The sequence below is a fragment of the Thunnus maccoyii genome, chromosome 18, assembly GCF_910596095.1.
Source record: "Thunnus maccoyii chromosome 18, fThuMac1.1, whole genome shotgun sequence".
Taxonomy (NCBI): domain Eukaryota; kingdom Metazoa; phylum Chordata; class Actinopteri; order Scombriformes; family Scombridae; genus Thunnus; species Thunnus maccoyii.
The window spans coordinates 26,660,814-26,687,162 of record NC_056550.1 but is presented as its reverse complement, the minus strand read 5'-3'; the positions used below and the strand labels follow the sequence as shown (position 1 = coordinate 26,687,162).

The window sequence follows — 26,349 nt, the reverse complement described above, 5'->3', positions numbered from 1 at the left end:
TCAGACAACACAGGTACTGGCATCAGACAACACAGACACTGGCATCAGACAACCCAGGTACTGCTTCTTCTTCTCTGTCTGTTTATCTGACATATTAAACTAATACAAATCCAGCCTTCATACTTTAAAACAGAGCAATAAGAACTGTTATTGCTAGTCATATCTCTATCATTATTATTGTTGTTATTGTTATTATTGTTGTTATTATGCTTCTTTGTCTCTCAACCCAACCGGTCAAGGCAGATGGCTGCCCACCTAGAGCCTGGTTCTTCCCTTTAAAGGGAGTTTTTCCCTGCCACTGTTGTTGAGTGCTGCTCATGGGGGAATTGTTGGGTCTCTGTAAATGAGAGAGTACAGTCTTGACCTGCTCTATGTGAAAAGTGCTCTGAGATAACTTTTCTTATGATTTGGTGCTATATAAATAAAACTGAATTGAATTGGATTAAACAAAACTACTTCTAAGGAACCAAAAAACTCTGTTTATTGAATTAAAGGCTCTACAATTATTTGGTCAACTTTAAATATGTTGGCCTCATGTCCAGAGCTATGTGTCAGTATGTTGACTGTCCTTCTTCTTGTGTTTCAGGTTTTTGCGTCAAGATGACTTCCTTTGTTTTGTCCACCTTCTTCTTTGTCTCTTTGGTTTCATCGGTTGCTGCCGTCGATCCCGCTGACCTCAAACTGCAAACCACCGACAGAACTGAAGATGTACAATGTAAGATCTGCACACAGATTAAACACTGATCTTCTGTCAGAAACATTTAAACTCTTATAAACTAAATATCTGCAGAATGTCTTTAACTACCTTCTAATGAAGACAAACTGATCAGCAGTCCACTTCCAAACATTTACTCAAATATGATAATTCTGCACAATAGTCTGAAAATAAAAACTTTACAAAACATCTTAAAATAGATCTATTTGTGCTTTGTGCTTTCAGCATGATGCATAAACAATATGCTCTGATTTATTTAACCTCCTTAAAACTGGTCAAACCTTTAACTCTTCATCAGAACATGTCGTCTTCTTCTTCTTGGGTTTGAAATGAATCCAAATGTGATGTCTGAATGTAAAATATTTATTAACTCTAAAACCAACAGTATTTAAAACACAAATCCATTATGAAATTTTAAAAATCCTACGAATACATAACAGGATAATATTTTATTAATCAGAACTTGCAGTGAAATGTTTGACTATTATTTTTCAAGTTTTATTGGATGTCATTTGTTTTGACTATCTGTTCACAAATGAAAAATAGTGTCCTCCACAAAAATGAACAGTACAGAGCATCAACCCAGCACCATAAATTATTTCAAATATTTTGTTATTTCATGCTGTTATTTTTTCTGTCAGAACAGATTTATGTTTCAGGAACAACAAGCAGCTGCTTAAAAATCCTTTCTTGTTCTTACTTTATGTTACTATAGACTAGTGTTTCCCAACGGAGGCGGTACCACCCCTAAGAGGGCGTTCAGAGAATATTGGGGGGCACTGGAAGCAATATTTTTGAGAAGGGGGCATTGAGGTGTTCTTGGGGGGGCGTTTGTGTGTGTCTGTTTTTAATGCCAGTTTAGTCCTACATTCGAATGCACATTTTCACAATTTTATCATTAGGCTTCAGGGTTTTCTTATGTTTTATCATAGTGCCGTCAAGTCTATTTTCCTCCATTATACACGCATAACTACAGTCAAATTTGTGTATCGGGCTTTGAGTGCTTCCAGAACATGGATGACCTACACTCAACACTGTACCTGAACGCCTACTGTTACTGCTGTAGAAACAATATTTTGTCATATTTAAATCTTCTTTTCTAATCCTGTCCTGAATTTGTTCTTTTTTTAAAGATAATATAAAAACAAAACAAAACAATTCTTCAGTCATTAAAAGGAACCGATAAGAGTATTGATAAAGAACCCGGCTGATAAGTGTAAGCCTATGGATAAGATAAAGATAAAATTGTAACCATACCTGTTATAAAAATTATGATTACACTGTGTATGAGTGTTAATATTTTATCTAGATCATGATGAATTGTTCCTGTCTTGTACTGCAACTCTGCAACATCAGCAGACTTATTAGCTAAGGTTAAAGGAAATTCAGCATTATATTTGTAAAGAGGAAGATATAGAAATAAAAATTCGTTGGAGACAGGGTGAGACATGTCATCTGGGGATCAGTTGGGCAGGATGGCTCCTGGACAGGAGAACTGAAAACAGACATGATGTTATCTATAATTCTGTATGTGATAGATTAAGAAAAGAGCTGTAACGTCCACTTAAGGTGTATAAAACCCTGTTGTAGGCACTCCTCTGGGAGCCTTTTTCTTTGTAACCTCATCCTGCGTGTTGCGTTGTGAAACGCTCCTTCTTGTACAAGAAAATAAATTCTGTTAAATTTTGATACTTCAGCTCTGGTCTCTATTGTAAGGAAGCCCTGAAAGGCAAGTGAGAAAATTTTTTTTTCTGGAGATCCAATTTCTAAGTCTGATCTTAATTCTTTTCTCTCGTGTTCATGAGTTAAGTACAAGTGAAAAAATAAGTGAAATATTTATTTTTTGCCAGGAACAGTTTTTTTTTTTCATGTGTGAAAGTAGCAGGTGAAAACTTTTTTTTTTTCTGTTGTTCTCTGTTGTAATACTCATTTTGGCCTCAAGAGGGCAAAGTTTTTAGTTTTTTTCCTTCATCATCTGTGAAAGTAGCAGGTGAAAATTTTTTTTTTTGTCAGGATTTTTTTTAAGTCTTTGTTGTTGTGATAGTCATTTTGGCCACAAGGGGCCACAAGTGCACCACTACCCCATGTTCTAAATAGGACTGAAAGCATTCCTGTTTTAACTGCTATTGGCTGTTAGCGCGCTAGCTAGTGGGCTAGAGACGGAAAAAAAAAACTTTGTGGCCAAAATGAGTATTACAACAGAGAACAACAAGAAAAAAAAAATCACCTGCTACTTTCACACCTGAAAAAAAAAAAAAAAACTTAGAAAAATGATCCTGGCAAAACTTTTTTTTCATCTGGCAAAACTTTTTTTCACCTGTTTCACAGAGGAATTTTTTTTAAAATTTTTTTTATGGAACTTAGAAAGATTATCCTGGCAAAACCTTTTTTTTCACTCGTCCTTAACTCTTGAACACAAGAGAGAAAACAATTAAGATCAGAAATTGGACCTCCAGAATTTTTTTTTCCTCGCTTGCCTTTCAGGGCTTCCGTACTATTGTTTAATGGTCATTAAGAAGAAATTTTCTTAACCATACCTGTCCCTACAGCTGGCTAGTGGCTACAGCCTGACTGATGGAAGGATGAGAAAATCGCTGGTCAAATTCATTCACTATAAGCCTGTTTTACCAATGATTTGTGATTACTATTTTTCATGGCACATAGTGTGTTTTATTAACAAATACTGTAATGATAATAGTCCAAAATTATGTGAAAATGCAATGATGCAGGACCCCCAAACCCCCCAGCCTTTGACCTGGTTATTTTATTTGAGCCAGGTGATTAAATAATCATACTTGCAGCGGTCAAGCTGCAAGTATGATTATTTAATCACCTGGATAGCATCATAAAACAATAACAATCATATCATATCAGCAAAATGGTGCAGAACAAGAAAAAATGCCGCCAGTCCTCTACTGAACATCTTAGCTATGGATACATATCCTTCTGCTTTTTTCCAGTCACCTCAGACTCTTGCTGAAAACAAAGTATTCGAAGCGTGTTTTCAGTGACGTATTAGTAGTATTTGTAGTGTTATCAGTAAAGTATTAGTAGTATTTGTACTGTGTTTTCAGTAAAGTATTGGTAGTATTTGTAATGTTTTCAGTGAAGTATTAGTAGTATTTGTAGTTTTTTCAGTAAAGTATTAGTATTATTTGTGCTGTGTTTTCAGTGAAATATTAGTGGTATTTGTACTGTGTTTTAGTGAAGAACAAGCTCTGATCTAGAAAATAGGATATGGCAGTTGGTTGGTAAGTGTTTTTGAAACTTCCTGGTTTCCCTCTCTGAGTTTCAATAGGTGGGTCAGCTGATGGAGTTCACACTCTCTATTGTTGCCCTGCTTTGAAAATCTGAAAGTCGTTCAGCCGTGGTACTTCCTGGTACTAAAACACACAAGCTCAGTTGTAGCGTCAGCCCTCTTTGTGCGAAGACCAAATTGGGACCTGTGAGTCCACTGAGCGAGGACACCAACTGGTCAGTCCTTCTCTACTATGTATTCACGTAGCCTGCCACAGTCACAATAGGCTACAAAGACATCCCCTGTCATTCAAGGCTTTTAAAAAAAACGCATCTGTCATTGGCAATGCAACCCTGAAAACCTCTATTCCCTCAGAAAAGCCTCTTCTACTCACTCCTCCTTTACTCTTGGCCTATGGAATTGGGTGTAAACAAAACAGAATTTATCCAACACTTACTCTCTCACACTCAACAAGCTGCTTCAGACATACTAGGCCATGGTTCACTACATGGTCTATGATAATGGCCAGAGCTCGTTTGACATATTCACATCTTCCCCTCCCTCTTCCCCATCCTCCCTTACCTCCCCATCCTCTTTTTGCCCCTCTCCCCTCTGCCATACCACCATACACACGGACACCTTCTGCAGCACCTGCTTCTCCCTCTATTCTCAGTTACTGGAACTCTTAACATTATATGTGCTTGTTAGTGTTTAGTACTGCAACACTTTGCACCTGTGGGATGGGATTGGCATCATGTGTTCTCCATCACTCGTCAATTGTGGGAAGGGAAGTGACTCACTCCAATCACACATCATGCTTGCCTTCTCTTGCAATGCTCATTGTACATAGTATTTTGCATGCAATGATTAACCCAATGAACAACTGTGTCAATATGAGTGGGAAATGTACATAGCCAACTGAGAAAAGTACAATTTGTGTTGGCTGTCATGTCATAGTTGAATGAGAATTGCCCCTACACAATGACAATTGTGTTTAGGGTTCTGCAAATTGTGCATTTTGTGTGAACTCAGTGAGAAATTAAATAATGTTGTGGTCAATTGCGTTAATGGTGTGAGGTTTTGAGGCACTGTTTAGAGAATGAGGTTACACATTTGATGACTGCATCAAAACAATTTAGAGAAACTGTTTTCCAATAGGAATTCCCCCAAACAATGCAACATCTTAATAGGAAATTTGTTGCGTGCCATTTTAGTTTATAATGCTCATGATAATCAAACATGAGTACTCATATTGTCTCAACAACATGAAACCATCATAATACATGTGCCAAACAATAACCAAAGAAGATGAGCTCTGCCACAACAGTAAATGATTTTAATTCACATTTAATATTTCACAGCATCCTGCAGACCCATGCCACTAACACATTGCACCTGTGTCTTTTCTCTTTCTTTTATACAGTCTCCGTACTGAACCCAGCACCAAAGGACATCACCTCTAACAGAAAAATGCAAACAGATCAATTTCTTCTGTCATCTCCTATGTCAAGACAGAAGAGACAGGCTAGATCTTCCACCTCAACCCTGAAATGGGTTCGTATGCGTTCTGGCAATTCTCTCCCTAGTGGAGCTGTTTATATTTACAACACCTACGGAAAACGCTATGACTACGTCTGCAAATGCGGTTGTCAAGCCGGTTACTATGGTCGAGGTAAATTGTGCCGCTACCCCGGTGTTGCCAAAGTGTTTACATGCTCCCAGTTTGAGATCCTGGTGAACAAAGACAACTTTGAAGTTTTGGAATGGACATCCAGCAGCAACGGTAAAGTGCCTCAGAATTCAGTCAAGACCTGCTCCAACCAAGACATATATGTTGGAAAGAACGTTTATGGTCTTGGGAAGGTGCAAGTTAGACATAAGCACTTCTTTCTTCCCTGGTACGGTACCTTGTATAAGTACGCTTCCTACCAGGTCCTGACCTTTAACAAGAAAATTTCCAGAGAGCACATTTCTGATGTCAAGTACAACATTAAGGCAGCTAAAATAACCGGTTATAGCCCAAAGATCATGGTCAAGTCTTCCATCGTCAATAATCAGTGGATCGCATTTATGAAAACAATTACGTTTTCAAAAAAGTATCAGGAGGAGAAAAGGTGGGGCACTAGCATTGCCATCACGGCTGGTGTCCGTGCTAGCATCACTGCCGGAATCCCATTCTTCAGCTCGGCAGGTTTTAAGGTCAGTGCTGTGACAACAAAGCAATGCTCCAGTGGGAGCACCATGATGATGTCGAAAACCCTCTCTATGAAGGAGGACGTACCTGTCCCAGAAGAGCACTCCTGCATTGTCAGTCTTTGGGGACATAGGTACAAGATAAAAGTGCCTTTCACAGCACGGCTTAGTCGCACCTACCGCAACGGGGTAACCAGACGAACATCCATCTCTGGGATGTACAGCGGTGTCAACGTTGCAGGCTTCAGTGCTGTTGTGGATCGCTGTGATCCTTTATCCGATGCTCAGCATTGAAAGAAAAATGGAAGAGTCCTTAAAGGGGACCTATTATGCTCATTTCCAGCTCCATATTTTTTTTATTTTTTATATGTGGACTCCACTAGAGTAGCTTTGCATGATTCACAGTTAAAAAAAAAAAAATATATATATATATATATAAAATTATATATATATATGTACATAAACAAAATATAGTAGTCCGATTTTGCTTCTTGTTTTCATTCTTTACTCAAAAAATAGATCCATGCTGTTGGAGCTGAAATCTGATCCACAATATGCGAGTGGACAACATGAATATCCGCAGCAACAAAGATTACAGCAGGACATATCTGGCCCATTACCTGCTTATTGTTTGATATCTTTATCTTATCTGTGTTCAGCTCTCAGTACTTTTGTGGCTTCAAACAGAATCTCTGTGGTTTAAAGTTTAGTTTCTCTCTGCGTTCGTGTTTGTACTTTCAGATGTCTAGCTTATTTTACTCTTTACTTATAGCTTTCAGCCATATCAGATTTGTGTTAAGTTACTGCTGATGGAAACCCAATATTTCCTGTTTTTGCTGCTTCAAATTAAAAGCTTTTAAATTACTAAATAATGGGAGACATTTATTATGAAGAATTTACAGGAAAATTAAATTTGTTTATCCACCATTTTAGCTGAGCTTTAGTGGCACAATTCATCAATAAAACCGGTCAACACAACAAGATATGGAGATATTTTAAGCTCTTTGTTCAGCTGATCAGTCAGAAATAATACAGGGAGGAACAATGCAAGCAGCATCAGCCACAGAAATACCATAATGTTAGTAGAGTGGAGCAGCGAACTCCAACCGGAGCAGCTGACACACACACTGCAGTACTGCACCATATAAAGAAACCTGTCAAGAGTTGACATCAGCTCGGTTTGAAATTAGAAAGAAATGTTGGAAACTGAGCATTCAGAGCAGTCTGAAGCCGGTTCTTATTGCTCACAGGGATTACTTCTACATAGATTTACCTCATTATTTGACACTTTGGCCATGTTTAGTTTGAAAATCCAACTTTGTAATATTATACATATATGACTGAAAATAAGTAAAAGCATAACAGGTCCCCCCTTAAGATATCTGATATAATAAAAAAGTTAAAAATTTAAAGTTAAATATTGGTGAAGTTCTACTAAAAAGCGAAATATAAACCTGCTTTGTTCTTTAAGTGTCTTACTAGCCCTAACCTTTATTCTAGCATTTTAACTTTTCCTTCATGTTTTAGATGTGTCATCTAAGAAACAAATGCAATTTATGAAAAAAATAGCATTTTACTGCTATATAACATATGAACTTACAGGCAAACTAACCGCAACATCTGTGTTACAATCACACAAATATTCAATAAATATGTAGGAACATCCAATCAGGAGCAAGAGCATGGTAGTAGTATGAAACAACTTAGAGATAAGTGGTGCTTGGACAACAAGTGTAACAAATGAAGGACCCAGTAAAATGCCCCAAAGTGCAAAAATGCTAAATATAGGCTACTATATATAACTATACTCTGTTTTCTAAACCAATTCACCAAATCTTCTGGTGGATTAGTATTAAGTTATTACATGCAGTCATCAGAAACAGCAGTCTTATAATTTTAGTGTCAAACATTACAACAACAAAGTACAAACTCAGCGTCTACCTTTATATTAAATGATATGATACATTCTCTGGAGAAGAAACATCACTGTGTTGCACTGTTTGTTGACCTTTACAAGGCTCTTGATACAGTTGACCACTGTATTTTACTGAACAAAGTATGTTGTCTTGGTTTGTATGATCCTGCTCAAAAGTGGTTTCATGCATATTTGTCTGAAAGAACTCAGACGAACTGTCACATCAACCTCCCTTTTAACAACCAAAGGGGTACCACAAGGTTCTATGCTTGGTCTATTATTATTTGCAGTCTACATAAACGTTATTATTCTAACACAGACTAATGACATAATTTTTTATGCAGATGATATCATTTTGTATACACATTAAGGATGTGCAGAGCCCAGTATTTGTATTCGTATCTATATTGCCTCGTATCTATATTTGTATAGCAAAATGATTTGTATTTGTATTCAATTAAAACTGGAATTTGGCTTAAAAATCCTGTTTTTGTTTTTTATTACTCTTTTCATTTTAGAAAAAGAAAGTGTTACAATAAGTGTTCATGAATAAACTACCTTACGAAGGAGGTCCCTACACTGGGTCTTGAACTAGAGTCTCCCAGATCATAGACCACTATGCTGACTACTGAGTTAAAACTTTGCTCATTGCCTCATTGCAGACAGACCTCTACCTATGAATACACCCATAACACAGAGACAGCACATTGTGTAATGTGCAGGGAAGAACTTCAGAGGCAATTATTGCTTTGAACTTTTCATTTATTGCCTATTTTTTACAACCTAACTTTTTGGAAAGGAGAAGAAGAACAACAGGTTATGGACAGTCCCTTGGGAGCACTTTGTGTGTGTCAGTAGCTCAGCTTTATCTCTGGGGAACACCCCCAACTTCAGGACTTATGTCCATATAAGAAATGTGCATCATGGCAGGTTGATGTGACTCCCCTCGTTGAGACCTGCTGATAGATGTAACAGCGGAGCAGAGGACAGAGACTGAGATAGCGATGTAACTGACCTGCACACTGGTATTTGACATGTTTATTTTTTCTTCCCCAAAACAAATAATTTAAAAAATATTTGTATGAAATAAATATTCATAAAAAACCCATTATTTGTGCTTTTTTGAATAATGTATTCAGATCCGGACACACCACCAGTGCATACATTTTAATTGTGACCTGCTGAGGGACTGCAGATGAAAATGAGCTGTAAGCTCAATGAAATCTATGATCAGTGAAGTTTTAATTGGATTTAACTTGAATTATTTTTCATTTCGTTAAATCGAAGCTTCCATTTATCAACTTAAAGGTCTGGTCTGGTTTGGATTGGCCAGCGAACAGGACAGGAACAGACTACAGCGGACAGTCAGGTCTGCTGACCTGCCCACCATCCAGGACCTGTATGTTGTGTCTGCTTGAGTATCACTTCAACTTATTATACAACTTACAGCAATAATCAGATGGAGACTGACATCTTAGTGCAGCGATGGCTATTTTATCCTGTCTTCGACTACAGGTGTACCCTCTAGGTATTCTTGCCAACAGGTGTCAGTGAGAGGCCATGAAACACAATATATGACACTGTACACCTCCAGAGTCAGGAAACAGTCAGGGGAAATCACCACAGACCCCTCACACCCTGAACATAAGCTGTTCCACCTTCTCCCCTCTTTACACTAAAACCACCAGACACAGGAACAGTTTCTTCCCCCTTGCTGTCACCCTCATGATCAGTTAATTCACTGTGGCACTGTGCAATAAACCTGGAACAGTATAATACTCACTGTACCCACAAATATTTATTTTAGATAAAATACAAAATGTGCAATAACATGTATACATTTCATGCATTCCTATATATTTGAACAGGCTGTATATACTGTACATAACCACCTACTATATGTACATAAAGTAACATGTGAACATCTGAAGATTGTTGTGTTGTTATCTGTGTAAGTACAAGTTCTCATCATCACCTTTGACCCTCAGCAGTGGCCTTCACTCAGGCCTCTAATCCTCAAGGACTGATGGCTCCAGGATGAGGATAGCACACTGGGTGAGTACACAGTGTCAGTTCAGCATCATGCTTTTTCCACAGCTGATCTGTACTGATGAGTGCCAGTAATCTCACTGGGTTGTGCAATTCTTCTTTACAATCACTAGAGACCCTGCCTGATCTGAACCGTAAGGTTCTCTGTGATCACGATGAATGGATATGTCTATAACTCTGTGACATCATCAGGAGATCTGGATCAATGGAGGACCTGATGCTTCTTGTCAAGTAAATATGCACTTGTGTTTATTTTATAGTGCAATGTTACGTTGTGCAAGTTGTTTTTAGTTAAGTAATGTCTGTTTTGCTTGTCTGTGTTTTTTTTAATTTAGCCTGTTAAAAGCTCCTGTGTCTCCTTGAACTGGTCTCATCTTCGGTCCTTCAGCACATCAGTGCAACATGGTGAGGAATGAAATTTTTACTGCTGTTGGTTCATAGACAGACATTTTATGTTCATTATATCACATTCAGTCATACTGACTTCTGTCCCTCCAGCCTCTGTCCAGACTCTTCTGGTCGTCCTCCTTCACCTCAGACCTCTACACATCCCTCCTCTGGTCAGAATGCAGCCTCAGCCCCCAGCTGATGATGCATGATACCTGTATGAAAAAACATCAGAACTTTCTTCCAGATGAGATTCGGTCCTGTGCTCGCTTGAGAAGACAGCAACAGGTTACTACCGGTCATGAAAGGCCTCTACACTTACCTGCAGCTTGCCGCTGTGTGAAAGGCGGAGATAGTGTCCACTAAACTGAAGAGGAGAGCTAATTTAAAGGACAGTTCCGGAGTATTTAAACTTTCCCTCAAATGTGGTTATAGGAGTTTGGTTGTTGCTTTACTAATAATAATTAATATTGTTTAATTATTCGTTATTCTTCTATTTGCTTTATTTAGATTAGATTTTGATAGTTGTTTCTTTAGTTTAATTTGATCCATAATAAAAGTTAACGGGGAAAATAACAGAACATGAAAAGAAAAATCTTGTTTGTGGTTCTTTTGTTGTTCAGACCAACAGTTAACACAGATTTCTAACTAGATGGTGAATAAGAAAACAAATAAAATATAAAACTTGAGAGTGATACATTTGAGTTTAATCTATAATTTGTCTCCACTCAGTGATGTTGTGATGTAACAGATCAGTCTGATCAGCTACAGTGTCCAATCAATAACTTATTTCCAATAAGGGGGTGTGTTAGCCGTGAAAAGACTGCTGTGAAGGCTGCTCTCGTGTATCCTTGCTCAAGGCTCCTCCATGTTGTCACTACAGGATTTGAGTCAATGGTGGAGTAGCACATGCGTGAGTGGATCCACCATCTTGGACAGCTAGGTCCAGCAACACCAGTTGGACAAACCACATGTTGTCACTACATGTGAGTGTCAACAGTGGATTTTACACACATTTCTCACAGCACATGAGTTATTATTTAAAAATGTTTGGTTCATTTTCAAATTCTTTGGCAAAATGCAAAACTGTACTCATTCAATAGTGTACCTGAATGTGTTTGTCTGAGCTCTGTCTTGTGTTTCTTCCATCTTTGACATTAATTTGATAAAACACCGGGACTTTTTTCTTTTTATTTAGTTGTTTTTATATTGTTTATTTTGGTAAAACTGTTTGGTTTACGTTCAAGATGTAACTCTTTGGCCTGAAATGTGATAGAGATGGTTACTGAGTGAATTACTCTGTTTCTACACCAAACATTTTTATGTAATAACTCATATGCTGTGAAAAATGCATGTAAAATCCACAGTTGATCGTATAGTGACTCAAGTCCTGTAGCAACAACATGTGGTTTGTCCAGGTAGTGTTGCCGTACCCAGCTGTCCAAGATGGTGGATCCGCTCTCGCATGCCAAACCCAAATCCACAGTTGACTCAAATCAATTCAGAATAAATTAAAATGAAAAGGGGTAGCAAGGTCTGAGAGATATTCCTTTATTTACAACAATTTACAACAATTATTTACAGCATTTCTGATGAAACACTGTCAGTATAGGGGGAGGGTATTCAGGGTATGGGGATGTCTTGTGGGTGTTTTAGGGTCCTCAGGATCTAGCAAGGCACTGGCACTAGGGTATGTTGGGAGGTACTCAAGGTATGGGGGGGTACTTGTGGTATGGGAGGTTCCTCATGGAGGAACTTTGGGTGGCAAGGTGGTTTTAAGGTGGTGTTCAGGGTGTGGGGGAGGTACTTGGTGTACAGGGAGGTAATCAGTGTTCTGGGTTTTATTCAGGGTGTGGTAGAAGTACTTTGGATATGGCAGGGCACTTGAGGTATGCAGAGATACTCAGTGTATGGCCTTTGTGGTATGGGGGGTAGGGGTACTAAGGATATTTGGAGGGTATTCAGGGTATGGATAGGTGTCTACAAGGTGTGAGGGTGATAATCAGCATGTGGGAAGGTGCTCAGGATATAGGGAGGTAATCAGGGTTCTGGGGTTTACTCAGGGTATGGTGGTCGGTATTTGGGGTATGGCAGGGTACTTGAGGTACTTCAGGTACTCAGTGTATGGGGAGGTCCTCATGGTATGGGGGCAATGGGTACTCAGGATATCTGGAGGGTATTCAGGGTATGGGGGACCACCCTAAAGATCAAGTGGAATGACACGTAGCCCCCAGCTGTGTTTGATTTAAAGTCCTGTGCTCCCTCGTGCCTTTAGTGTTTTCAGTTCTCTGATCTTTTATTTAACTTGTGTAAAGTGTGTTTGAGCCCTGAACCTCCTAGAGTCAGTTACTGCTGCAGGAGCTGGTTAGAAACTCTTAAAGTTTTGATTTGCACCTTATATATTACCTGAAGAATCTTAAAAGCATAAGTTTGTAACTTCCTCAAACTGATGTTGTGTAACTGCCTGACAGGCAGTTAGAGGAGATAAACATCTTCACCTAATAGGGAACATGTCCATATTTCGTAAGATGTTTTTCGTGTTAGCTCCTAAAAGTTGCCATTGTCACCGCTCGACTGTTGGGTAACTTCCCGAGAGAACAGATGCTGAGATGGAGATAACTTCTGCGTGCACATAGTGTTTAAAGATTTGTTGGTTTCACGCAGCTGACACCTGTATAACCAGTTGGACTCATCATATGACAGCCAAGTATTCCTTATTTATTCCATGTGAATGTCCACTACCAAACAGGAAGTAGTATGTCCTTCATGTAGGGAGGTGGACGGTTTATGTCCCATCACTGACCTGACCTTCACACACAAAATCTGATTATTTTGTTTGAAAAAGATTCACTTATAAAGCTGCTGCAGTGGATTCCTCAAACATCAGTCGGTTCAAAACTGAATAAATATTCATGTAATTTATTAGAGATTGAATCAGCTTTGCAGACTGATTTTAATACCCTACAATACTGGCTCACAGCTAATAAATTACTACTCAATAAAACTAAATCTCACACTATGATTTTTGCCAAAGCATTGAATCAAAATCTAAAGCTTATTAATGTGTCATTGCCTGTCTTGATGGCGCTCCACTGCAAAGAGTTTAACACACCAAACACCTGGGCTTATGGCTTGACCCTATGGCTTGACTTCATTTAAATGTCATATTAATGATATTGTGAAGAAACTGAACCTTATTATATATTCAGTGTTCTTTACCTATCCAGAAACTGCTCTTCATTTACTGTTAGAAAGAAGCTTGCATTACAACCAGGGTAGGAATTTCATGGTGGCCACGATCGCCACAGCCGTCTGTCGTTGCCCCCTCATTCTGGCTGTGATTCCCCAAAAATTATTTCAACCATAGCGCTGACATATTATCTTGTATTCGTATACTCTTTGGTAGAGGGGGTATGATGCCATTGACAGGTGACCAAATGAAACGGACCATTGCCTTGATTAAAATTATGGATTTCTCTGGGTTTGAAAATTGTTGGAAACATTTGGGATAATGTAAGATGATGATGAGTCATATTAAAGACTCTCTCTCTCTCTCTCTCTCTCTCTCACACACACACACACACACACACACGGAGTACTGCATTTCAATACTCCCAAGAAGTTTCATTCCTTTATTTGACCTCTTTGACTTTATGACACACACCCTCCCTCCCTTCCTAGAAGAACAGGTATGGCAATTGTCAGAGAGTAGAAGAGTGCTTTACTTGATACTACTATACTATACGATACTATAATATGACAACTTAAAATGTTTGTGTTTTTTTTATTGATATTAAAAAAGTGAATTTTTATTATTTTTCATGCCACTTCTTTTTTGTTTTTTTTTTCTTATTGGAAAGTCAAGTTATTTATTTGTAGGCTCCAAATCCTCTTATTTCACTTAATGGCCTTGTTCCCTAAAACATTTTGTGACATTGAAGGCCAAATGGTCTTGCCCATAAAATGACGAAATTCCAAGCCTGGTTACAACTGATTTCATGTTGGATTACGCTGATGTTGTATATCAGGCTGTATCCAAAACTTCCTCCTCTCCATATAGTTTATAATAGAGTATGCAGATTTGTTCTTGGCTGTACTTTCACAACTAACCATTGTATAATGTATGAAACTCTCAATTAGCCCTCTACCCATCTTACAAAGAGAGTGGCAGTGGCTGCAGATTATTTTTAAATGTATGCATCTCAATTATCCTAACTATTTAAAACAGTTTATGGTACCTTCCTCTTCTAATGATCAATTTAGACACTCTATAAAGCTCTTTTTTCTGTTCCTGCAGTCTTTAAGTGAATAGCTGAGAAAGCCTTTATGTTTAAAGCTCCCTTTGATTGGAATAATCTACCTGTAAATATTTAATCCATATCATCCTTCCACTTGTTCAAAAATGCCCTGTCCTATAGGATCAGTTGTACTTGTCCATAATAACACTATCTATAATTGTGTTTTATAACTTTATTACTTAATGCTATCACTGACATGAATACTTTTCTATAATCTATGAATGAATTATCCATTTTCATGCTCTGCTTGGAGTGATTTGATTTTGATTTTGTATGTCTTACTTGATATTTATTGGGTTTTTGTTGTTGTTTGTTTTTTTTTTGTCACATTTGGTATTGTTTAATTATTTTGTTGTTATTTTTGTTTTTTATATTAAATGTTTTGTTTAATTTTGCTTATATTGTATTATTGTCTTTGAGGACCCCCATTGAAAACAAGATGGTACAAGGGGTTCAAGAGGGTATTCCTAATAAAGAATTTTCAACTAACATGAGTTTGTAACTTCCTCAAACCAATGTTGTGTAACTACCTGACAGGCAGTCAAAGATAAACATCTTCAACTAATAGGAAACATGCCCATGTTTGGTAAAAAGTTGAGGGGGTCATCTCCTAAAAGTTGCCATTGTCACCGCTCGGCTGTTGGGTAACTTCCCGAGAGGACAGATGCTGTGTTGGAGATAACTTTTGTGTGCACATAGTGTTTAAAGATTTGTTTGTTTCCCGCAGTTGATACATGTATAACTCTTCGGACTCATCATATGACATCCAAGTATTCCTAATTTATTATTAATAGTCAAATGGTACTGTTAATGGCATCATCCGTGCCCCATCCTTGTTTGTAAGCAAATTGGATTGGATCTAGTACAGACCTGACCTCTACTTTAAGTACAGACACCATTTTTTTTGTCAAAGCATTTCACCACAGTTGAAGTCAGAGCCACAAGTCTATCATCATTATTTTCAATAGGACAAGGTTTTTTTTGGAACTGGAATAATGATGGACTTTTTCCAGATAGCAGGGCCAGTTTGTGAGTCCACAGACCACTGGAAAACAGGGCACCATGCTAGGGTGAGTTCTTCTGCACAGGTCTTTAAGAGAAGATCAGAGATGCCATCTGGGCCTGTGGATTTCGTTGTGCATACATGTCTAAAAAGTGAGTCTTGTGTGGGTCAACCACCAACCTGAAGCTTGGGTTAGTAGTTGAGATGGTCTCCAGCACATTACATTCCAAAGAAAAGTCCTGCGTTTCAATCCTAAGAAAAAACTCATTCAGTTCATTGGCTTTTTGCAGATCATCATTAGTGATGAGGCGCTTTCTATTTGTGTTCATAACTTTCATAGAGTCCCATATCTTTTTAGAGTCTATTGAGATACAATTCTGGTGTATAATCTCCCTGTGTTCCTACCTTGCATCCCTCAACATTTGGTTAAGTTCCTTTCCTTTTTCTTGATTTCTGAAAGCAATATTTTTCTGATCGATGCAATCCTTTACCTTCTTAGTTATGTAAGGCTCATTGTTGGGATACATGAATGTTATGGCACCAATTACAAGTAGAAGCCCATAGCGAAACGCACATATATGATAAAAAAAACTGTGTCACCAAAAGGTACAGGCTGGCTCACTGTAGGCCATCACTCTCACACATAATGCACACATATGCGTACTTACACACACACACATACACAAACAGATGAAACAACCAAAGTCCGTTCCTATCTTTAAAACGTCTTCCTCCTGGTTTTACTTGTAGGAAAGTTCAGAGCTCTAACAATGTCACTTTCCAATGTCATCAATGTTAAGTCAGGCATGATTTAATTTTAATTTAATGTTTTGATTTGACGTTTTGATCTTTAACAGATGTTTTGGTTTAACTGGTGACCGTGACTGTCTGTGTGGATGTGGATTGCAACGAGATTCAGAGTTTCATCTCAAGCAAGCTATTTAAAAAGAGTGATGTCAGAAAAATAAGTGAGGAAATGTGAATGCTTCCTGTTGTTAACACCTGTTTCGGTTTAACTACTGACTGTGTTAACTAGCAACAGAACAGGTTAAGGGGTCAAAGGCCACATATAGGTTTAGGCTCTTGCCTTCCTGTGTCCTTGGGAGATGTGGCTCTTATCAAGCATACATGGGCATATAGATGTATACCTTGTGGCTATAATCATATAAGCTGATATACTGACCGATCACAGATCATTTCTCTGTTCCTTCTGCAACTATAATAGAATAGGTTTGCTCTCTGGTCTATGGCTATGTCTCAGCTTGCTTTAAACATGCTGTCATTCACCCTCTAATCAAAAAACTTAACCTAGATTTATCTGTTACTGATAATTACTGACCAATCTCAAAGCTCTCGTTTTCAGCCAAAATTCTTGAAAAAGTAGTTGTCTCTCAACTCCGAACAAACACAGCATACTGGACAAATTTCAATCAGGTTTTAGGACACTCCATAGCACAGAGTTCGCTCTCCTGAGGGTAACAAACAATTTGTTCTTATGTTTAGATTCAGAAAATGACACTATTCTGATTCTTTTAGGCCTCTCGCCTGCCTTTGATACAGTCGATCACTACATCCTCTTGGACTGGCTTAAGCATGTTGCTGACATGCAAAGACAAGACAGTGGTTTGCCTCCTACCTCCAAGACTGATCAGCCTCTGTTAGAATTGATAATGTGTCCTCTTCCTCTGCACCCATCCCCTGTAGCGTACCACAAGGCTCCATGTTAGGCTCTATTTTGTTTTCCCTGCATATGCTTCCTTTGGGCTGTATTTTCAGAAAGTATAATATATCCTACCATTGTTACGATGACGATACCCAGCTGTATCTTCCGCTGAAACCTTGTGATCCATACAGTTTTTAACTCCTTCCTAAATTGCATTGAGGATGTAAAAGCCTGGACGGCAAAAAGCTTCCTTCAGTTAAACCAGAGTTAAACTGAGGTCCTAATCTTCGGCCCTGCAGACAACTCCGCAACCACATTCAATGCCCTCGGGCCTCTGTCATTGAATGTAAAGTTCCAGTTGGTGTTATTTATGATTCTGGTTTTAAATTTGATAAACAAACAAATCAACTCAGTTGTCAGTACTAGCTTCTTCCATCTGAGATCACTTGCAAAGTTAAAATCATTCCTGTCCACTAAAGATTTGGAGACTATAGTTCACACCTTTATTTTCTCTTGCCTCAACTACTGCAATTCTCTCTATGTAGGAATCAGTCAGTCAGCCCTACAGCAGCGAGACTCATCACTGGTACTAAGGAGAGAGACAATAAGTACAGAATTGATTTGGTTTTAAAGCATTGCATCTCCATTCCACACACCCAGTTAAAAACTAAAGGTGATCGAGTGCTCTAGGTTGTTGGCCCTAAATTGTGCAATAGTTTGCCATTAAATCTCCACTAGATCTCCCCCTTCCATTGATATTTTTAAAACCAGTCTTAAGACCTATCTCTGTTTTTTAGCCTCTTAATTGTCATCATGATGTCATGCATGACCACACTCTGGCTTTTGTTTGTATTTTATTTGTATTTTATTTGTTGTCTGTGCATTGCTGTTTGTAATTTCATCTGATTTTCTATCTTATTTATGACTTTGTTGTTATTTTGAACCTATGATGTTGTTTGATTGTAACCATCAATCAAATAATTCCATAATTTTAATCTCTCTGTAAAGCATGTTGGTCAAATATCTTTTTGTAAGTGTGCTCTATAAATAAATTGACTTGACTTGACTTGACTTGGAGTTGTTTGGCATGCTGTGAACAATTCCCATATAATCAGCGCCAGGAATAATCCTGGTGCAAAAGTAGCCACGGTGTTCATAACCCAACATACACCTATTACAGTCACACCACACAGACCAGTAAAAAACAGAGGCAGAAAAGCAGCAGGACATGAGTCATGGTTGCATGCAGAACAGTGCCACCGTATTATGATAACAATCAGACAGTTGATCTGATAAACTCTTTCTCAAGAGTAATTTTAATGTATTCCACCTCCAGTGGCTAACTGTCCATATTTAGTCAAACGTGTGAGACTCATGAAGCTGCAGCATCATGTTTGGATGGTGAAATGTATATAAGTAGAGGTGTGAATGTGGAAGCTGTGCTCAGCTGGTGACTGTGCTGGCATCAGACAACACAGGTACTGGCATCAGACAACACAGGCACTGGCATCAGACAACACAGACACTGGCATCAGACAACACAGGCACTGGCATCAGACAACACAGGCACTGGCATCAGACAACACAGGTACTGCTTCTTCTTCTCTGTCTGTTTATCTGACATATTAAACTAATACAAATCCAGCCTTTATACTTTAAAACAGAGCAATAAGAACTGTTATTGTTAGTCATATCTCTATTATTATTATTGTCGTTATTATTATTATTATTGTTGTTATTATGCTTCTTTGTCTCTCAACTCAACTGGTCAAGGCAGATGACCACCCACCTAGAGACCAGCTCTGCTTGAGGTTTCTTCCCGTTAAAGGGGAGTTTTTCCGTAACGCTGTTACCGAGTGCTGCTCATGGGGGAATTGTTGGGTCTCTGTAAATGAGAGAGTACAGTCTTGACCTGCTCTATATGACAAGTGCCCTAAGATAACTTTTCTTATGATTTGGCGCTATATAAATAAAATTGAATTGAATGGGATTAAACAAAACTACTTATAAAGAACCAAAAAACTCTGTTTATGAAATTAAAGGCTCTAAAATGATTTGGTCAACTTTAAATATGTTGGCCTCATGTCCAGAGCTATGTGTCAGTATGTTGACTGTCCTTCATCTTGTGTTTCAGGTTTTTGCGTCAAGATGACTTCCCGTGTTTTGTCCACCTTCGTCTTCGTCTCTTTGATTTCATCGGTTGCTGCCGTGGATCCCGCTGACCTGAAACTGCAAATCACCAACAGAACTGAAGATGTAAAATGTAAGATCTGCACACAGATTAAACACTGATCTTCTGTCAGAAACATTTAAACTCTTACAAACTATTATCTGCAAAATGTCTTTAACTACCTTCTAATGAAGACAAAATGATCAGCAGTCCTTTTCCAAACATTTACTCAAATATGATAATTCTGCACAATAGTCTGAAAATAAAAACTTTACAAAACATCTTAAAATATTTGTGCTTTAAAAGTTTCAGCATGTTGCATAAACAATATGCTCTGATTTATTTAAACTCTTTAAAACTGATCAAACCTTTAACTCTTCATCAGAACATGTCCTACATTCAAATCACATTTTCACAATTTCATCATTAGACTTCAGAGTTTTCCTATGTTTTTTCATAGTGCCGTCAAGTCTATTTTCCTCCATTTTATGCGCATAACTGCAGTCACATTTGTGTATTGGGCTCTGAACGTTTCCAAAACACGTGCTCTGCTTTCTGTGTCGACACAGGGAAATTATGCTGAGTCTCTACCACGTTTTGCTGTAATTTATGGTAGCTCTATCTTCTCAGTCCTCTCTGCCGTCGATGTTTATGTTTAGCTCAGTTTGTAACGTATATTAAAATTAGGCAAATTCTTGTAAACTTACTTACTGGATCAAACCAGTCCTCCTATTAGGAATGCCTAATAGTGTGTGTGTTCTTCATTCTTTCTAAACTTCACTCAGTATTTTAACGTCAGGAATATGATTTATTTGATTGACATTTTTGATTTCTTTCCTGTGAGATATTATTGGATTTATATAGTGATTTTGCTGATGGAAACATTACTGAAACAATATTTTGTCATATTTAAAATAGAAATCTATTCTAATCCTGTTCTGAATTTAATCTTTTTTCTTTTGTAAAGATAATTTGAAAAAACAACAAACAATTCTTTTGTAATTAAAAAGAACCAATAAGTGTATTGATAAAGAACCGGGCTGATAAGTGTAGGCCCATGGATAAGATAAAGATAAAATTTTAACCATACCTATTATAAAAATTATGATTACACTGTGTATGAGTGTTACTATTTTATCTAGATCATGATGAATTGTTCCTGTCTTGTACTGCAACTCTGCACATCAGCAGACTCATCAGCTAAGGTTAAAGGAAGTTCAGCATTGTATTTGTAAAGAGGAAGATGTAGAAATTAAAATTCATTGGAGACAGGGTGAGACATGTCATCTGGGGGTCAGTTGGGCAGGATGGCTCCTGGACAGGAGAACTAAAAACTGACATGACGTTATCTGTATCTGTAGTCTGTATTTGATAGATTAAGAAAGGAACTGTGACGTCCACTTAAGGTGTATAAAACCCTGTTGTAGGCACTCCTCTGGGAGCCTTTTACTTTGTAACCTCATCCTGTGTGTTGCATTGTGAAACACTCCTTCTTGTAGAAGAAAATAAATTCTATTAAATTTTGATACTTCGGCTCCGGTCTCTATTGCAATTTGGTCATTAAGATGAAATTTTCTTAACAATACCCATCCCTACAGCTGGCTAGTGGCTACAGCCTGACTGATGGAAAGATGAGAAAATCATAGGTCAAATCCATTCACTATAAGACTGTTTTACCAATGTTTAGTGATAACTATTTTTCATGGCACATGGAGGGGGGGTACTGGATACTGGATAGGGGGGTGCTGGCCCAAAAAAGGTTGAAAACCACTGCTATAGACGTATAGGAATAAAAACAGACTCAGCAGTTTGTCTTGATGTGAGTAAAACAGACGAAAAAAGTACAAACACTCTCCAAAATGTCAGCAGCATTAAATCCACAAATAACAAAACTTCCCAGAGAATTGTCAACATCTCCAATGTTAGCTGATCCAAAATGACTACACATGAAAACGCAGTTCAAATACTGTGTTTTCAGTGAAGAACTAGTAGTACTTGTAGTGTTTTCAGTTACGTATTAGTAGTATTTGCACTGTGTTTTTAGTGAAGAACAAGCTCTGATCTAGAATGTAGGATATGGCAGTTGGTTGGTAAGTGTTTTTGAAACTTTGTTTTTGGGTTTGATTTGGATTGAAGCTGTTGTCAGGCTGTTGTTAGGCTTTGTTGCTTTGAGAATCTGAGAGGGACGGGTTAAGCCGTGATACTTCCTGGTACTTAAACACACAAGCTGCGCTGTAGCATCAGCAGTAGGATCAGTGTGAAGACCGAACTGGGTAAAGACTTGCGAAAGCCTGGTTAGTCCTTTTCTACTATGTATTCACGTAGCCTGCCACACTCACCATGTGCTACAAAGACATCCCCTGTCATCTAAGGCTTTGGAAAAAAACATATCTGTCATAGGCAATGCAACTCTGAAAACCTCTATTCACTCAGAAAAGTCTCTTCTACTCACTCCTCCCTTACTCTTGGCCTATGGAATTCCCAGTTGGCTGTAAATGAAACAGAATTTATCCAACACTCACTCTCTCACACACACTCACTCTACAAGCTGCTTCAGACATACTAAGGCCATGGTTATATGGTTACATATTCACATCTTCCCCTCCCTCTTCCCCATCCTCCCCTATCTCCTCATCCTTTGTTTGCCCCTCTCCCCTCTGCCATACCACCATACAGACAGACACCTCTTGCAGCACCTGCTTCCCCCTCTATTCTCAGCAACTGGAACCCTTAGCGTTATATGTGCTTCTGAGTGTTTAGGTGCTTTGCACCTGTGGGATGGGATACACATCATGTGTTCTCCATCACTCATCAATTGTGAGAAGGGAAGTTACTCACTCCAGTCATACATCATGCTGGCCTTCTCTTGCAATGCTCACTGCACATAGTATTTTGCATGCAATGATTTACCCAACGAACAACTGTGTCAATGTGAGTGGGAAATGTACATAGCCAACTAAGAAAAGTACAATCTGTTTTTGCTGTCATGTCATAGTTAAATGAGAATTGCATCTACATGATGACAATTGCATTTAGTGTTCTGCTCATTGTGCATGCGCATTTTGTGTGAACCGAATGAGAAATGAAATAGTGCCTTGGTCAATTGCATTAATGGTGTGGGGTTTTGAGGCATTGTAATAGGAAATTTGTTGTGCGCCATTTTAGTTTATAATAATCAAACATAAGTAATCATACTGTCTCAACAACATGAAAGCATCATAATATACATGCCAAACAATAACCAAAGAAGATGAGCTCTGCCACGACAATGAATGATTTTAATTTATATTTAATATTTAATAGCATCCAGCAGACCCATGCTACTAACACATTGCACCTGCGTCTTTTCTCTTTCTTTTATACAGTCTCCATACTGGACCCAGCACCGAAGGACATCACCTCTAACAGAAAAATGCCAACACTTCTGTCCTCTCCTATGTCAAGACAGAAGAGACAGGCTAGATTTTCCACCTCAACCCTGAAATGGGTTCGTATGCGTTATGGCAATTCTCTCCCTCGTGGAGCTGTTTATATTTATAACAGCTATGTAAAACGCTATGACTACGTCTGCAAATGTGGTTGTCAAGCCGGTTTCTACACTCCAGGTGATATGTGCCGCTACCCCTATAGTCACAAAGAGCTCAAATGTTACAGCTTTCAGGTCCTGGTGAACAAAGACAACTTTGAGATTTTGACATGGAAGGACAGCTCCTACGGTAAAGTGCCTCAGAATTCAGTCCGGACATGCTCCACCCGAGACATATATGTTGGACAGAACAAGTATGGTCTTGGGAAGGTGCATGTTAGTCAAAAGTGCTTCTACCTTCCCTGGAAAGGTAAGGAGTATTGGTACTGGCACTACAAGGTCCTGACCTTTACCAACAGAATTTCCAGAGAGCACATTTCTAAAGTCAGGTACAAGATTTGGGAAGCTAAAACAACCAATTACCCAGAGATCCTGATCAGGTCTACCATTGTCAACAATCAGTTGAACTCAATAATAAAAACATTTACGTTGTCAAAAACTTATAAGGAGGAGAAAAGGTGGGACACTAGCACTGCCATCACAGTTGCTGACCCTGCTAGCATTTCTGCCAGACTCCCATTCTTCACCTCGGCAGGTATTAGGTACAGTGCTGTCATAACAAAGCAATTATCTGGTGGGACCTCCATAATGTTGCCGAAAAGCATCTCTATCAATGTGAAGGTACGTGTCCCACCACAGCACTCCTGCAGAGTTAGTCTTCGGGGACATAGGTACAAGATAAAAATCCCTTTCACAGCACGCTTCAGCCGCACCTACCAAAATGGGGTAACCAGACGAACATCCATCTCTGGGATGTACAGCGGTGTCAACGTTATTGACCTCAGGTCTATTGTGGATCGCTGTGTTCCTTTATCCGATGCTAAGCGTTTGTCACTGGAATAAAAATGGAAGAGTTCTTAAAGGGGACCTATTATACTCATTTTCAGCTCCCTATTTTTTATTTTTGGACTCCATTAGAGTAGCGTTGCATGATTCACAGTTAAAAAAGACAAAAAACCCACAAACAACAAAAAAACAAACAAACAAAAAAGGCTCCTGAGACAGCATAAACAAAATATAGTAGTTGGATTTTACTTCTTGTTCTCGTTCTTTAATCAAAATATAAACTTCCGCTACTGCCAATACATCCATACTTGTTGGAGCAGAAATCTGATCCAAAATGTGCGAGTGGACAACACGAACATCCACAGCAACAAAGATTGCAGAAGGACATATCTATTTGGTAAAGCCCATTACCTGCTTATTGTTTGATATCTTTATCCTATCTGTGTTCAGCTCTCAATACTTTTGTAGCTTCTCACAAAAACTCTGTGGTTTGAAGTTTAGTTTCTCTCTGCGTTCATGTTTGTACTTTCAGATATCTATCTTATTTTACTCTTTACTGATCACTTTCAACTGTATCAGATTCATGTTATAATACTGCTGATGGAAACCCAGCATTTCCTGTTTTTGCTGCTTCAAATTAAAAGCTTTTTAATGACTAAATAATGGGAGATGTTAATTGTGAAGAATTTACAGGAAATTAAATGTTTATCCACCATTTAGTGGAGCTTTGTTAGCGATGTAATTCTTCAATAAAAACTGGTCGACACAACAAGATCTGTAGGTATTTGGACCTCTTTGTTCTGCAGATCAGTTAGAAATAATGCACAGAGGAACTGTACAAGCAGAATCACCCAAAGAAACGCCATAATGTTAGTGGAGTGGAGCAGTGAACTCCAACAGGAGCAGCTGACACACACACTGTAGCAGACTACCATATAATGAAATCAGTCACAAGTTGACGTTGGCTCGGTTTAAAATTAGAAAGACATGTTTAAAACTGAGCGTTCAGAATAGTCTGAAAATTGGTGCTTTTGGCTCACAGGGATAACTTCTACATACCTTTACCTCATTAGTTGACAGTTTGGCCACGTTAAATATGAAAATCCAACTTTGTAACATTATATATATGACTGAAAAGAAAGTAAAAGCATAATAGGTTCCCCCTTAAGATATCTGACATAATAAATGTCTCCAGGGTAGGTTTCAGTAGTGGTTGCAGTCAGAGCAATGAATAAATGATGTCTAATTAAGTTTGTTTTTTTCAAAACCAATTCTCCAAATCTATGCATCTCTGCTGGCTGATTAGTATTAAGTTGTTACATGCAGTCATCAGAAACAAGATAAATGCAGTCTTATAATTTTAGTGTCAAACATTACAACAACAAAGTACAAACTCAGCGTCTACCTTTATATTAAATGATATCATACATTTTCTGGAGAAGAAACATCACTGTGTTGCACTGTTTATCTTTTAAATACCTTTACAAGGCTCTTGATACTATTGACCATTGTATTTTACTAACAAAGTATGCTGTCTTGGTTTGGATGATCATGCTCAAAAATGGTTTCATGCATATTTGTCTGAAAGAACACAGGAAACTGTCACATCAACCTCCCTTTTAACAACCAAAGGGGTACCACAAGGTTCTGTGCTGTTTTTGGTCTATTGGTATTTACAATCTACATAAACAATGTTATTATTCTAACACAGACATGATTTTTTATGCAGATGATACAATTTTGTATATTCCAGTATTTGTATTTGTATCTATATTTGTTGAGGCAGCAGATTTGTATTTATATTTGTATTCGAATAAAACTGGAATTTGGCTTAAAAATCCTTTTTTTGTTTTTATTACTTTTATGTCTTGTCTTTTTTTTATTACTTCACCACTTTTATTTTAGAAAATGAAAGTGTTACAATAAGTGTTCATGAATAAACTCTTACAAAGGAGGTCCACACACTCTACCTATTTATACACCCATAACACAGAGACAGCACCGTGTGTAACATGTAGGGAAGAACTTATTGCAATTATTGCTTTGCACTTTTCATTTATTGTCTATTTTTTACAACCTAACTTTGTGGAAAGGAGAAGGGGAACAATAGCTTATGGAGAGTCCCTTGGGAGCACTTCGCATGTGTCAGTAGTTCAGCTTTATCTCTGGGGAACACCCTCAACTCCGGGAGTGATGTCCATATTTGGAAATGTGCATCTTTTAGCAGGTTGATGTGACTCCCCTCATTGAGACTAGGTGTATATATATATATATATATATATATATATATATGTATATATATTTACCACCATTATACTCCTTTAATTGCTTACCTATAGCATTGTT

The 26,349-nt window shown here is 38.1% G+C and overlaps 2 protein-coding genes and 1 long non-coding RNA gene across 3 annotated transcripts; all 3 read left to right on the top strand.

The window, feature by feature from the left end:
- Positions 1-6,483, top strand: LOC121884497 (natterin-3-like). The gene is made up of 3 exons (XM_042393344.1): positions 1-57; positions 587-715; positions 5,377-6,483. Exons 2-3 carry the CDS (start codon positions 601-603, stop codon positions 6,438-6,440), a joined length of 1,179 nt encoding a protein of 392 aa, XP_042249278.1. The 5' UTR covers positions 1-57; positions 587-600; the 3' UTR covers positions 6,441-6,483.
- A 3,760-nt stretch (positions 6,484-10,243) lies between these two features.
- LOC121884575 lies at positions 10,244-11,137 on the top strand. Its single transcript, XR_006092376.1, has 3 exons — positions 10,244-10,341; positions 10,446-10,515; positions 10,609-11,137. It is a non-coding gene; the product is annotated as an uncharacterized LOC121884575 (long non-coding RNA).
- Positions 11,138-18,889: 7,752 nt separating this feature from the next.
- On the top strand, positions 18,890-24,777 carry LOC121883961 (natterin-3-like). Its single transcript, XM_042392416.1, has 3 exons — positions 18,890-19,049; positions 19,596-19,724; positions 22,997-24,777. The coding sequence occupies exons 1-3, from the start codon at positions 18,890-18,892 to the stop codon at positions 24,058-24,060; spliced, it is 1,353 nt and encodes a 450-aa protein (XP_042248350.1). The 3' UTR covers positions 24,061-24,777.
- Positions 24,778-26,349: the final 1,572 nt, after the last annotated feature.

Coding starts and splice junctions, on each gene's coding strand:
- LOC121884497 (XM_042393344.1), top strand. CDS start 601: ATGACTTCCTTTGTTTTGTCCACCTTCTTCTTTGTCTCTTTGGTTTCA. Junction 716..5,376: donor CAGAACTGAAGATGTACAAT/GTAAGATCTGCA, acceptor TCTTTTATACAG/TCTCCGTACTGAACCCAGCA.
- LOC121883961 (XM_042392416.1), top strand. CDS start 18,890: ATGTGGAAGCTGTGCTCAGCTGGTGACTGTGCTGGCATCAGACAACAC. Junction 19,050..19,595: donor ACTGGCATCAGACAACACAG/GTACTGCTTCTT, acceptor CTTGTGTTTCAG/GTTTTTGCGTCAAGATGACT. Junction 19,725..22,996: donor CAGAACTGAAGATGTAAAAT/GTAAGATCTGCA, acceptor TCTTTTATACAG/TCTCCATACTGGACCCAGCA.